Raw genomic sequence first — 13115 nt, forward strand, 5'->3', positions numbered from 1 at the left:
CCCTCCTCCTGAGGGAGGTTCAATCCCTCCTCCTTCTCAATGCCATCGAAGAAGTACCTCCAGATCAAAAGGGTCAGGGATTCTACTCCCGCTACTTCCTGGTCCCCAAAAAGACGGGAGACCTCCGTCCCATTCTCGATCTAAGGGACCTCAACAAGTGTCTAGTCAAGGAGAAGTTCAGAATGCTCTCCCTTGCCACGCTTTACCCTCTTCTTTCTCAACACGACTGGCTATGTTCCCTGGACCTCAAAGAGGCCTACACTCACATCTCCATCAACCAGAATTCTCGCCGCTACCTACGGTTCCAGGTACTGCACCACCACTATCAGTACAAGGTGCTACCGTTCGGCCTAGCTTCCTCACCCAGGGTCTTCACCAAGTGCCTTATAGTGGTAGCGGCCTTCCTCAGGTCTCACAACCTCCAGGTGTTCCCCTACTTGGACGATTGGTTGGTGAAAGCACCTTCATCTCAACTCGTGCTACAAGCCACTCATCACACCATCTCTCTCCTCCACCTCCTGGGGTTCGAGATCAACTACCCCAAGTCGCACTTGCTTCCCACCCAGCGACTTCAATTCATTGGAGCAGTTCTGGACACCACGCTAATGAGGGCCTTTCTCCCCTCCGATCGCCAGCGGACCCTGCTCCATCTCTGCCGTCAGGTACTCATGCACCCCTCCATCCCTGCCCGACAGATGATGGTCCTACTGGGTCACATGGCCTCGACGGTGCATGTCCTTCCTCTGGCACGCCTCCACCTTCGTACGCCTCAGTGGACTCTCGCCAACCAATGGTCACAGACTACGGACCTTCTTTCTCATCCCATCTCTGTGACATCATCTCTTCAGCAATCTCTCCAATGGTGGTTGAACTCCTCAAATCTTTCCAGGGGTCTGCTTTTTCATCTGCCCCCCCACTCTATGATCATCACCACAGATGCGTCCCCCTACGCGTGGGGAGCTCACCTAGGAGATCTGCGCACCCAGGGACTTTGGACCCCACAGGAGCGTCGTCATCACATCAATTTCCTGGAACTCAGAGCCATGTTCTATGCCCTCAAGGCTTTCCAACATCTCCTCTGCCCTCAAGTCCTCCTCCTTTGCACGGACAATCAAGTCGCCATGTACTACATAAACAAGCAAGGCGGCACCGGATCTCGCCCCCTTTGTTTGGAGGCTCTGCGCATCTGGACCTGGGCCACGGACCGCAATCTTTTTCTCAGGGCGGTCTATATCCAGGGCGAACAGAACTCTCTGGCCGACAATCTCAGTCGCATCCTTCAACCCCACGAGTGGACGTTGGACCCTCCGACTCTGCTCTCCGTCTTTGCTCGATGGGGCACTCCGCAGGTGGACCTCTTTGCAGCACCTCACAATCATCAGCTGCCCCAATTCTGCTCCAGACTCTTCTCTCCTCACCGTCTGGCCCCGGATGCATTCCTGCTCGATTGGAGGGATCGGTTCCTGTATGCCTTCCCTCCACTTCCTCTGATGTTGCGGACCTTGTCCAAACTCCACAAAGACCACGCCACCATGATTCTTATCGCGCCTCGGTGGCCTCGCCAACACTGGTTCTCACTCCTGCTCCAGCTCAGCTCCAGGGAACCTATTCTACTTCCTGTGTTTCCTACTCTACTTACGCAACAGCATCAGTCTCTGCTACATCCCAATCTGTCTTCGCTCCACCTGACAGCTTGGTTTCTCTCGGGCTGACCTCTCCGGAGAATCTATCTCAACCGGTCCGCCTCATTTTGGACGCTTCCAGGAAACCGGCCACTCTCCAATGTTACCATCAGAAGTGGACCAGATTTTCCTCCTGGTGTCTCCGGCATCATCAAGAACCCACCTCCTTAGCGGTGGAAACTGTCTTGGAATATTTGCTTTCTCTGTCCAACGCTGGCCTCAAAACTACCTCCATCAGAGTCCACCTCAGTGCCATCACTGCGTTTCATGAGCCTATTCTCGGAAAACCCCTCACGGCTCATCCTCTGGTTTCCAGATTCATGAGAGGACTCTTCAACATCAAACCGCCTCTCAAGCCTCCTCCTGTCGTCTGGGACCTGAATGTGGTTCTCTCAGCTCTCATGAAACCTCCGTTTGAGCCTCTTGCCACAACTTCTCTCAGGCTTCTTACCTGGAAGGTGCTTTTCCTAATTGCCATCACCTCTGCCAGGAGGGTTAGCGAACTGCATGCACTGGTTGCCGACCCACCTTTCACTGTTTTTCACCATGACAAGGTTGTTCTGCGTACCCACCCTAAATTCCTTCCCAAGGTGGTCTCAGCTTTTCACCTCAACCAGTCCATTGTGCTGCCCGTCTTCTTCCCTAAGCCTCACTCGCATCCTGGGGAACAGGCGTTGCACACACTGGATTGTAAGCGTGCCCTTGCTTACTATCTTGATCGTACCAGAGCTCACCGAACAGCCCCTCAGCTCTTTTTGTCTTTCGACCCCAACCGTTTGGGTCGTCCTGTCTCCAAACGGACACTTTCAAATTGGCTTGCTGCCTGTATTGCTTTCTGCTACGCTCGGGCCGGTCTCTCACTGGAAGGAACTGTCACGGCCCACAGAGTCCGAGCTATGGCTGCTTCTGTGGCTTTCCTCCGCTCCACGCCCATCGAGGAAATCTGCAAGGCGGCCACTTGGTCCTCAGTTCACACGTTCACTACTCACTACTGTCTGGATGCGTTCTCCAGACGGGATGGACACTTCGGCCAATCTGTGTTACAAAATTTATTTTCCTAATGGCCAACCATCCCACCTCCCTCTTTGTTAGCTTGGAGGTCACCCATGTGTTAAGAATATGCTGCCTGCTTGTCCTGGGATAAAGCACAGTTACTTACCGTAACAGGTGTTATCCAGGGACAGCAGGCAGATATTCTTACGTCCCACCCACCTCCCCGGGTTGGCTTCTTAGCTGGCTTATCCTAACTGGGGACCACGCACTCCTCCGTCGGGCGGGAAGGCACTCGCGCACGCGCGGTGCGGCCAACTAGAAACTTCTAGTTAAAAAGATCCGTACCGAGGGCTCCGTCGGTGACGTCACCCCTGTGTTAAGAATATCTGCCTGCTGTCCCTGGATAACACCTGTTACGGTAAGTAACTGTGCTGTACAAGTGGGGCATGGGTGGCTTCAGGGTATATATAGGTGGGGCTATTCTAGCACCCATTACTGTAACGAATGTAATGGGCTTAAACACTAGTAGAAGATAATCTATTAATTAGTAGATGATGATGATCAATGGTATCAAAGGCCGAAGATAAGTCTAGGGAAATCAGAAGAACAGATTTGTGATGGTCTAAGAAGTAATGGATACTGGTGGTTAGGCCTAACAAGGAATGTTCTGTCGAGTGATTGGTTCGAAAGCCAATCTGAAATGGGTGTAAAACATTAGTTTTTTCAATTAAGTCAGTTATTTGATTAAAAACTACCTTCTCTGTTAATTTAGCCAAGAAGGGAATGTTAGCTATTGGATGGTAGTTTGCTTCATCTGCAGCCGATTCACCATGATTCTTAATGATGGGGCGAATTAATGATTCTTTCCATTCTTGAGGAATGGAGACCGAGATTAGACTATTTTTGATCAGAGTTTGGAAGTATGGTCCAAACAAAGAGAGGTGACGCTTTAAGAGAAAAGGAGGGATTGAATCTGTGTTTATCCCTTTGGTGTTAAGGGTCTGAAGCAGTCTTTTAAGATCTTCCAAGGATGGAATGTTGAAGTTGGTATTTTAAATGATTACCTGGGTGCCCAGATTTTGGTAGAGAATAGGCTCCTACTGTCAATTCTCAGGGCATCTAAATGGAATCACCCAGTTATAGAATTGCCCCCTAAAAACCTGCTCCTGAGAAATTCTTAAACATTATTGAATTTCTTAGTAAAAGATCCCCATCATAAAGACTTAAGACTACACTGAAGAAAATTCAAATTGCCCGTATCTTTAGATTCTTGGGTCTTGTATAGTTAAAAAACGCTCAGCCTGTTTGTGATGGATTCTGTTACAATGCAAATTTCAAGCATTCTTGTAGTGGACTTAGGGATGATAATGAAATAATGTATCATTGTATGAAGATAATCTTATAAAGCATTTTCTGCATATAAAGCTTGTTTTACAACTGGAAATGAGCTCTTGTAAAACTACATGGCTAAATATGTGCATCCAAATATGCATGCCAACAAGATGGCATGTAAAGTTCTTGAGACAGCAGTTAGATTGGAGAAGAGGTTGACTTGTGTTGTATGAATGTACACACAGCAGATAGAACATGAATAAAGCAAATAAATAAACCACTAAGGGCAATCAAGTATAAGATAATCAAGAGTACCTCATTGGTGGATCCAACATGAACTGTGTTTCAGCATCCAAACGGTATTCCCAATGCAGGAATTTTGATGCCAAATCATGGTCGTGTTGGGGTCCACTCGTAAATAACTCTTGATTATCCCATACTTGACATCCCCTAGTGGGGTATTTTCCTTGTTGAATGTACACACTTATACACTTGCTTCAGAGCAGCCTTGTGCAGGGGCATTTGTGCACAATTGGGGCTGCTTATGGGTGTTTATATTGTAAAGGCACATAGGTGCCTATATTGCCTTTGTATAATAGGCACCTTTTTGGAACTTTGACATAGGCACCCTGTTATAAAATTACATCCTACATGTATAGAAGTCTAAAGTGTTCAGAGCTGTTACTTATAAGACTTGCACTGTTCATCTAATTGACATTTGATCTTTTTGATGGAACTCCATATCAGAATCCGCCTCATATTTTTTTCAGAAGTGCTGCACTTTTTCTTATGTGCTTTCTTTTACAAGGTGATAGCACTGCTGCCATACCAGCGATCAGGGTTGAATTTCCTTCTTCCTGTCTTTCTCCTCCCTGTACTACCTAGGCACAGACTGGCCTCATTCTTTTTACTTCAGCTAGTACTTGCTCCTTTTTAAGTGGTGGGGTTTTGGATCCCTGCTTCCTATGGCCTCAATCTACACCACCAGGTGGCAGCCACTTCTGTGGTAGAAGGGAGTGGAGGCAGGTACCAGGCCTGCTGAATTTACCATTGTTATACAAGTGTCTTCTCTTAATTTCTGTATATGAATAGATAGACACCCAACCCTTGACAAAAGGTACCTTTGCTTGTGCAAAAATGCACATTTAAAATTGTTTAAAGACTACTACTGAACAATGTATTTTGGGGCCTGATTTTATAACAGGACACCTATATGAGAAACCCAAAATAGGTGCTTATTTAAGACGATTTTCCTTATCCTGCTAGGCCAATCCAAACTAGTAGGTTAGGTCCTCTTACCAACAAGTGGTAAGTATTAAGTTTTAGCATTAAGACCATTAGAGAACATGTTCCATAAAAAAGGGGCCAAATATGAAAAGAAGAATGTTACAAAGCTGCACAGGTATATATGGGATAAACATATCAGCTAAGTATTTGGGAGAGCCAGTAAAATAGTATTTGATGTTGGATTTCAAAGTTTAAGGACACCAGTTATCTTTGAGTTGGTAACCAGCCATGCACTTATCTGTGTAGATATTCTGGGTGGTCGCCTGGAGTCTGAAGATGATGGGAGGATGTCATCTCATGCCTGCCTTTGTTATATCACCTCAAGAAACATGGAAAAGTTGATAGCATGCTGGTCAAAGATCCACAAGATGACATGTCCTCTGTCACTGCAGGTACTGCATACTGTCATCTGAAGGTCTGAAGCCTACTCTCTTGAACCAATTTCTGTACTTTTCACTGGCTGAGCACCTCAAATACTTCTATTTGCAAAGTAATAAAAAAAAGTTGTAATTGGGTTGCTGTAAATGCCCAGTGGCAACCTAGCATATTCTAATGCATAGAAACAGGCCATATGGTCTAGAGAATGACAAAGGGACAAATTTTTCCCTGTCCCCACGAGTTCTTTTCCTGTCCCTGCCCCATTCCTGCAAACTATGTCCTCATCTGCACAAGCCTCAAACACTTTAAAATCATAAGTGTTCGAGGCTTGTGCGGTTAAGGCAGAGCTTACAGGAATGGGGCAAAGACATGAACAGGGACAAATCTCGTGGGGTTGGGGAAAAATTGTCCCCGTGTCATTCTCTAATATGGTCTTTATCTGCCTTCATTTTTCTACCTAGTCTACCTATCTATGCTATCTACTATTTCTTCCTCTCCCTTAGAGATCCAATGTACTTATCCCAAACTTTCTGGAATTCAGCTACATTTTTCATCTTCTCCACAGAGTTTCACTAGGTTCAGATATTGGTATCATCCGCAAAGAGGCAAACCATACCAGAAAATCCTTCAACAATATCACTTAGGCCCAAGAACTAAACCTTGCGGCACTCCACTAGTAACATCCCTTTCCTCATAGTAAGCTCCATTTACCACTACTCTCTGTCGCTTTCTACTCAACCAGTTTCTAACCCAGTTTGTCCTTTTGGTATCCATACCGAGGGCATTCATTTTATTTGACGCCTGTGTGGAAGAGTCAAAGGCTTTGCTAAAATCTAAATACATCACATCTAGCGCTCGCCCTCTATCCAACTCTCAGATTACTTAGTCAAAGAAATTGATCAGATTTGTCTGTCAAGATCTGCCTCCATTGAAACCGTTACCTTGGGTCCTGTAATCCATTGGATTCCAGAAACTTCACTATTCAGTCTTAAGTGTTTCCATTAATTTACTTATTGTCCTATAGTTCCCTACCTCTTCCTTCTGCTTTTGTGGAGCGGGACCACATCTGCCCTTCTCCAGTCCTCCGGTACCATTCCTGATTCTAGAGAAGCATTGAAAAGGTCAGCCAGCAGAGCCACTAGAACTTCCCTAAGTTCTTTCAGTACCCTCAGATGTATACCACCCATGGCTTTGTCATATTCAGTTTAACTAGCTCCATATGAACACAGTCCTCTGAAAATTGTTAGGGCCTACCACATTGCTGTTCTTATATGTCTTCTAAAGTCCTGCTTCCAGCCCTTCAGCTGTGAACACAGAATAGAAATATTTATTAAGTAATTTAGCCTTATTTCCATCAGCTTCTACATATTCCTCCTTCACCATTCATTGCCTTGGTGGGTATACCTTGCCTTTGGATCTAACAGAGGCATACTTGCATATTCCATCTTTCTGGCTCACAGAAAATATTTGTGATTCCATATTCAGGACAAGCATTTCCAATTCCGTGCTCTTCCCTTTGTCCTAGCAACAACACCCTGACCCTTTACCAAGGTGATAGCCGTTGTGGCAGTGCACCTCCACAAGGCAGGGATTCAGTGCATCTGTACATGGATGATTGATTCATAAGAGAACCCTTGAGAGATGAGGGAGTGACAATGGTAGAGCAAGTGGTCCAGCTCCTATAGATGTTGGGCTGGGTATCTCTCTTGTCACACATGCTCCTCCCCAGATGTTCTTTTAATGTACCTCCCACAACATCTTAGAGTTTTATCAAATTCCCCTTTAATTGCTCAATACATTTTCTCTATCTCTTCAATTACCAAAGATCCAACCTCATGGCCTCAGCATCCAACAGAAAAGTGTATCATTTCTTCAGCCGAAAGTATGAGGCCGGAAGTGCCGGGCTGGACATTCCAGTCCAAGCCTCGCCTGCAGAGGAGTGTGTTCTCCCTGTGGTCAATGATAAGCAGAGTGCTTCAACAGGTCAGAACTCACCTAGTTCAAGTGATCCTGGTTGCTCCAGATTGGTCAAGGCAGCCTTGGTATGCAGACTTAGTACATCTGAAGAAGGATGAGTCTCTCAGACTTCCTTGTCATCCAAATCTTCTCTCACAGGGTCCCATCACCCTGGAAGATCCAGAGCACTTTGGTCTTACAGCATGGCTCTTGAGCATGAAGCCTTAGGGCATAAAGGCTATTCACCTGAAGTTATTGCTATGCTTCTGAGGTCTAAGAAGCAATCCACATTAGCGGCCTATGTGACAGCCTGGAAGTGTTTTAAGAACTGGTGTGAGTAAAAATGCTTGGACCTGTTGACCACAAGTTTCGGTGGTGCTGGACTTCTGCAAGATGGTCTAAAGAAAAGGCCTTGTGGTTGGCTTTCTCGAGGTACAGATAGTTGGACTTTCCTACTTCAGAGCACAGGTTAGCAAGCGCTAGTTGGCATCCCATCTGGATTTATCCAGATATTTGAAGTGATCCTTAAGAACATAAGTAGTCGCCTCCGCCGGGGCAGACCAGAGGTCCATCCTGCCCGGCGGTCCGCTCACGTGGCGGCCCATCAGGCATATTGCCTGAGCAGCAGTCCCTGACTAATTTTATACCTACCTCTACACTTATCTCTAAACCTTCCTCTGCTCTTATCTGTACCCCTCAATCCCTTTGTCCTCCAGGAACCTATCCAGGTCTTCCTTGAAACCCTGTACTGTGCTATTTCCTATCACGGCTTCCGGAAGGGTGTTCCATGTGTCCACCACCCTCTGTGTGAAAAAAAATTTCCTTGCGTTTGTTCTAAACCTGTCCCCCTTCAATTTCATCGAGTGCCCCCTTGTTCTTGTGGTTTCTTTCAAATTGAAAAATCTGTCCTTGTCAACCTTTTCGATGCCCCTCAGGATCTTGAAGGTCTCTATCATACCTCCTCTGAGTCTCCGCTTCTCCAGGGAGAACAGCCCCAGCCTTTTTAGTCTGTCAGTGTATGTAAGGTTTTCCATACCCTTAATCAGTTTAGTTGCTCTTCTCTGGACTCCCTCAAGCATTGCCATGTCCTTTTTGAGGTACGGTGACCAGTACTGTACACAGTATTCCAGATGGGGGCGCACCATAGCCCGGTACAGTGGCAGGATGACTTCCTTCGTTCTGGTCGAGATACCCTTCTTAATGATACCTAGCATTTGGTTTGCTTTCCTCGAGGCTGTGGCGCACTGTGCTGACGCCTTCAATGTCGTGTCTACCATCACTCCCAGGTCTCTTTCCAGCTTACTGACCCCTAGCATTGTTCCCCCCATTTTGTAAGTGAACATCGGGTTCCTTCTCCCTATATGCATGACCTTGCATTTCCCCACGTTGAAGCTCATTTGCCACTTTTTCGCCCATTCTTCCAGTGTCGTAAGATCCCTTTGGAGATCCTCGCAATCTACCGTGGTTTCAACCCTGCTGAATAGTTTGGTATCGTCTGCGAATTTGATGACCTCACATTTTGTTCCCGCCTCCAGGTCGTCGATGAATATGTTAAACAGGAGCGGTCCCAGCACTGACCCTTGAGGAACCCCGCTCATGACCCCTTGCCAGTCCGAGTAGTGGCCCTTTACACCAACCCTCTGCTTCCTGTCTGACAGCCAGTTTTTGATCCATCGGTGGACCTCCCCTCGCACCCCATGATTCCATAGTTTCCTGAGCAATCGCTCATGTGGTACCTTATCGAAGGCTTTCTGGAAGTCTAGGTAAATTATGTCTATGGGTTCACCTTTGTCCACCTGGCTATTTACCCTCTCAAAGAAGTATAACAAGTTTGTGAGGCACGACCTACCCTTGCAGAACCCATGCTGGCTCGACCTTAGCTGTCCATTTTTTTCGATATGATCACAGATGTCGTCCTTAATCAGTGCCTCCATCATCTTTCCCGGGACCGATGTGAGGCTCACCGGCCTGTAGTTTCCCGGGTCGCCCCTTGAACCCTTCTTGAAGATGGGCGTGACATTAGCTATTTTCCAGTCCTCCGGGATCTCTCCAGTTTTTAGGGATAGGTTGCATATTTGCTGAAGTGTCTCTGCTATTTCATTCCTCAATTCCTTGAGCACCCTTGGGTGGATGCTGTCTGGACCTGGCGACTTGTCGCTCTTTAGCTTGTCTATCTGCCTGAGGACATCCTCCTGGCTCACCTCTAGTTGGATCAGCTTGCTATCTTGATCTCCATTTTCTATTTCCTCTGGTTCCGGAATGTTGGATGTGTCCTCCCTCGTGAAGACTGATGTAAAGAAGTCGTTTAACTTGTCAGCTATTTCTTTTTCCTCCCTCACTACTCCCTTTCTATCCCCATCATCCAAGGGCCCCACTTCCTCCCTCGCTGGTTGCTTTCCCTTTACGTACCTGAAGAATGATTTGAAATTTTTTGCCTCTCTCGCTAGTCTCTCTTCATATTCCCTCTTTGCTCTCCTAGCCACTCGGTGGCACTCCTTCTGTTTTTCCTTGTGGTCCTTTAGGCTGACCTGTGTTTGATCCTGTTTCCATTTTTTGAACGATGCTTTCTTGTCACTGATCGCCTTTTTTACAGCAGCCGTTATCCATGCTGGGTTCTTTATTCGATTTTTCTTGCACTCTTTTCTGAACCTGGGGACGCACAGGTTCTGTGCTTCTTGCACCGTACGCTTGAGCAGGGTCCAGGCGCTTTCTACGGACTCTATCTTTCTTGTGCTGCCGTTGAGTTTCTTCCCCACCATTTTCCTCATTGCATCATAATTTCCTTTTCTGAAGTTGAGCGCTGTTGTGGTTTTTTTCACCCTGGATGATCCCAGTTCTAGTCGGCACTGGATCATGTTGTGATCGCTGTTCCCCAGTGGGTCTAATACTATTACTTCCTTTGCAGGTCCCCCCAGTCCACTGAAGATTAGTTCAAGAGTAGCTTCTCCTCGTGTAGGTTTTGTGACCAGCTGCTCCAGGAAACAGTCCCTCGTGGCTTCCAGGAATTTGGTCTCTCTCTCGCTACTTGAGTGCCTGATACTCCAGTCTATCCCAGGGTAGTTGAAGTCCCCCATCATCACCACACTTCCATTTTTGCATACCTGCCGCAGTTCAGTCTCCAGGTCCCGGTCGATTTCTTCCGATTGATCCTTATATCTTCACTCTCCAGTGCCCCAGTCCTTTCCATTTTGGAACCTTAATCTGGTCTGCAGGCTCTTGTGAAGGCCCTGTATGAGCCTTTGGAGGAGGCGTCCCTGATAGATCTGACAGATAAAACAGATTTCTTAGTGGCTGTGGTGTCAGCAAGAAGTATGTTGGAGCTGCAGGGGCTGTCTTGCAGGAACCTGTTCTTCGCATCTCAGAGGCCAGCATCTTGATTCGAACGGTTCCTTTCTTCCTCGTGAAGATTGTGTCCAGTGACCAGGAAGTGCGACTTCCAGCCTTCAAAACCTAAAGGAATGAAGAAAGCAGATAGTGTTGAAAGTTCTGGATGTGTGATGAAGTTTGATTCGTTACTTGGAGGTAACAAGAGTTCCAGCTGTCTCTTTGTGCTTACGAATGGGGCATGTCAGGGGAGTCCGGCATCTAAAGCAACCATATCCAGGTGGATCAGGATGGTGGTTTCTTCCGCCTATATTGGAAGTGGAAAGCAGTCTCCAGTGATGATGAAGGTGCATTCCACTCATAATGTTGCATCATTTTGAGCAGAGTCTAGAGCAGTCTCATCTGCAGAGATTTGCAGGGCAGCTACTTGATCCAATCTCCACGTTTACTATGTTTTTACAGGGTGAATGTAGCAGCCAAGCTGGTCACCACCTTTGGGTGTTCAGTGCTGGCAGCAGGCTCATTTGTCCCATCCTAGGAACTGGGGACTGCTCTGATACGTCCCTATGGTCAAGACTACCAGTCCTGTTATGCAAGAAGGAAAGATTAGGTTCTTACCTTGCTAATCTTTCTTGTAAACGGGACTGGTAGTCTTGATGCCTGCCCTGTCTGATATATACTAGCCTACTTTCTGCTTCAGACATGCCTGCTTAGATGTCTTGTTTTTATCGCTTACCTGGTAGGGTCAGAAATGAAGAAGAATTCACTCATAAGAGCTACAGAACTATTGGTGCAGTTGGTACACAGGTAGGTGGTTCCTTTTTATTACCATCTTGTTTGTTTCATTTAGTTGTGGTTAGCTAGCATTATTCTTTAATGTTTGTGCATTTTGAGCAGACTTACGTAGTTTTGGGGAGTTTCCCACACTCCTCTCTTGTTTGCACTCTAGGTCTTGCTAGAAGCTTTGGTACTGACTGAGTGGGTGGAGCTCATCCCAGAGTGATGGGAGTTGTGGAGCATGAAAACAAACAATAGGCTATGTACAACCCTTGCAATTAATGGGGGTCAAGGCTATTATTCCTGTTTGCAAGAAAGAAGATTAGCAAGGTAAGAACCTAATTGTTCCATCATATTTTTCCATAGCAGTTTGTGAATTCCTGACATTTTCAATCAATTCTTTCAGGACTTGATCGAGAAAGTGATGGTACTGGGAAAGTCCATTGAGTTTCTGCAGGGGACAGCACCTCTTGTATATGGTCCTTTGTTTGCTGAAAAAATCACACAGTATGTCAGCCTGTTGGCTTCACAAGGCAATTTGGCGGCTGCTATGAACTTTCTTCCTGATAATTCAGAGGAGGTAGGTTGCAATGTAAGATTTCTTTTGCTAAAATATTGGTTTATGGTTGGGTCTTAACTAGAGGTTTCTATTTGACTACAGTAGTTTAAATGTCTGACAAACGTAACAGGGAACTTCACAAACTCTTCTCCCTCCTCTTCATCTTCTCTGTCCGTCAGATTCCCCACCTCAGCCATCATCAGCTGCTATTTATTTTCAGCTAGAGAGGCCTTGACTCCATGCCAACTTTTCTGTTCACTTCCTTCATTGCTACTTTCTGTTTAGCTGATGTCAGCTAATTTGTTTGCCAGCCATGTTATACAGAATCCCCTTCCCCCCAAAACCATGTTTCCTTCATTGGTGGGTCCTGGGCTCTCCCAATCATATAGTTCAGTGCCCAAGGTGCTACTCTTTGCAAATAGCAACCTACTAGCCCACCCCCAATAGTTGCTTCCTTACCCACAGGCCAGCCTCATGATCGGTCCCTCCAAAATAGCCATATACTGTATTTCTCTTTCTCCCTACATGGCAGACATGGGAAAAGCCACTACTTGTCCCTGGGATTGATCGCATGGAATTTCCATAGTTGGGATATGACCAGATATTTATGATCTAGACTGGCCACTGTTGTAGATACTGTTGTAAATACTGGGTAGATAGATCATTGGTTTGACTCAGTATGGCTCTTCTTATGTTCTTAATCCCACCAATCTGCCTTTTTCTTTTTTCCTCAAGGTCCCATACCCCCATATGCACCAAGTTGTTTTCTGCCTTATCCGCCCCCCCCCCCCCACCCCCCGTCTTTCTGTACCAGTCCTTTTTTTTTT

At 46.4% G+C, this 13115-nt stretch overlaps 1 protein-coding gene across 4 annotated transcripts in view; it reads left to right on the forward strand.

The window, feature by feature from the left end:
- Positions 1-13115, forward strand: part of SEC31B (SEC31 homolog B, COPII coat complex component) — a 205175-nt gene that overhangs the window by 125377 nt on the left and 66683 nt on the right. For all 4 annotated transcript variants that reach the window (XM_033940950.1, XM_033940949.1, XM_033940948.1 and 1 more), the window contains 2 exons: positions 5541-5686; positions 12136-12309. In XM_033940950.1, coding sequence (XP_033796841.1) covers positions 5541-5686; positions 12136-12309 — 320 coding nt within the window. The remainder of the gene's footprint in view (positions 1-5540; positions 5687-12135; positions 12310-13115) is intronic.

Source organism: Geotrypetes seraphini, chromosome 4 (assembly GCF_902459505.1).
Source record: "Geotrypetes seraphini chromosome 4, aGeoSer1.1, whole genome shotgun sequence".
NCBI lineage: Eukaryota > Metazoa > Chordata > Amphibia > Gymnophiona > Dermophiidae > Geotrypetes > Geotrypetes seraphini.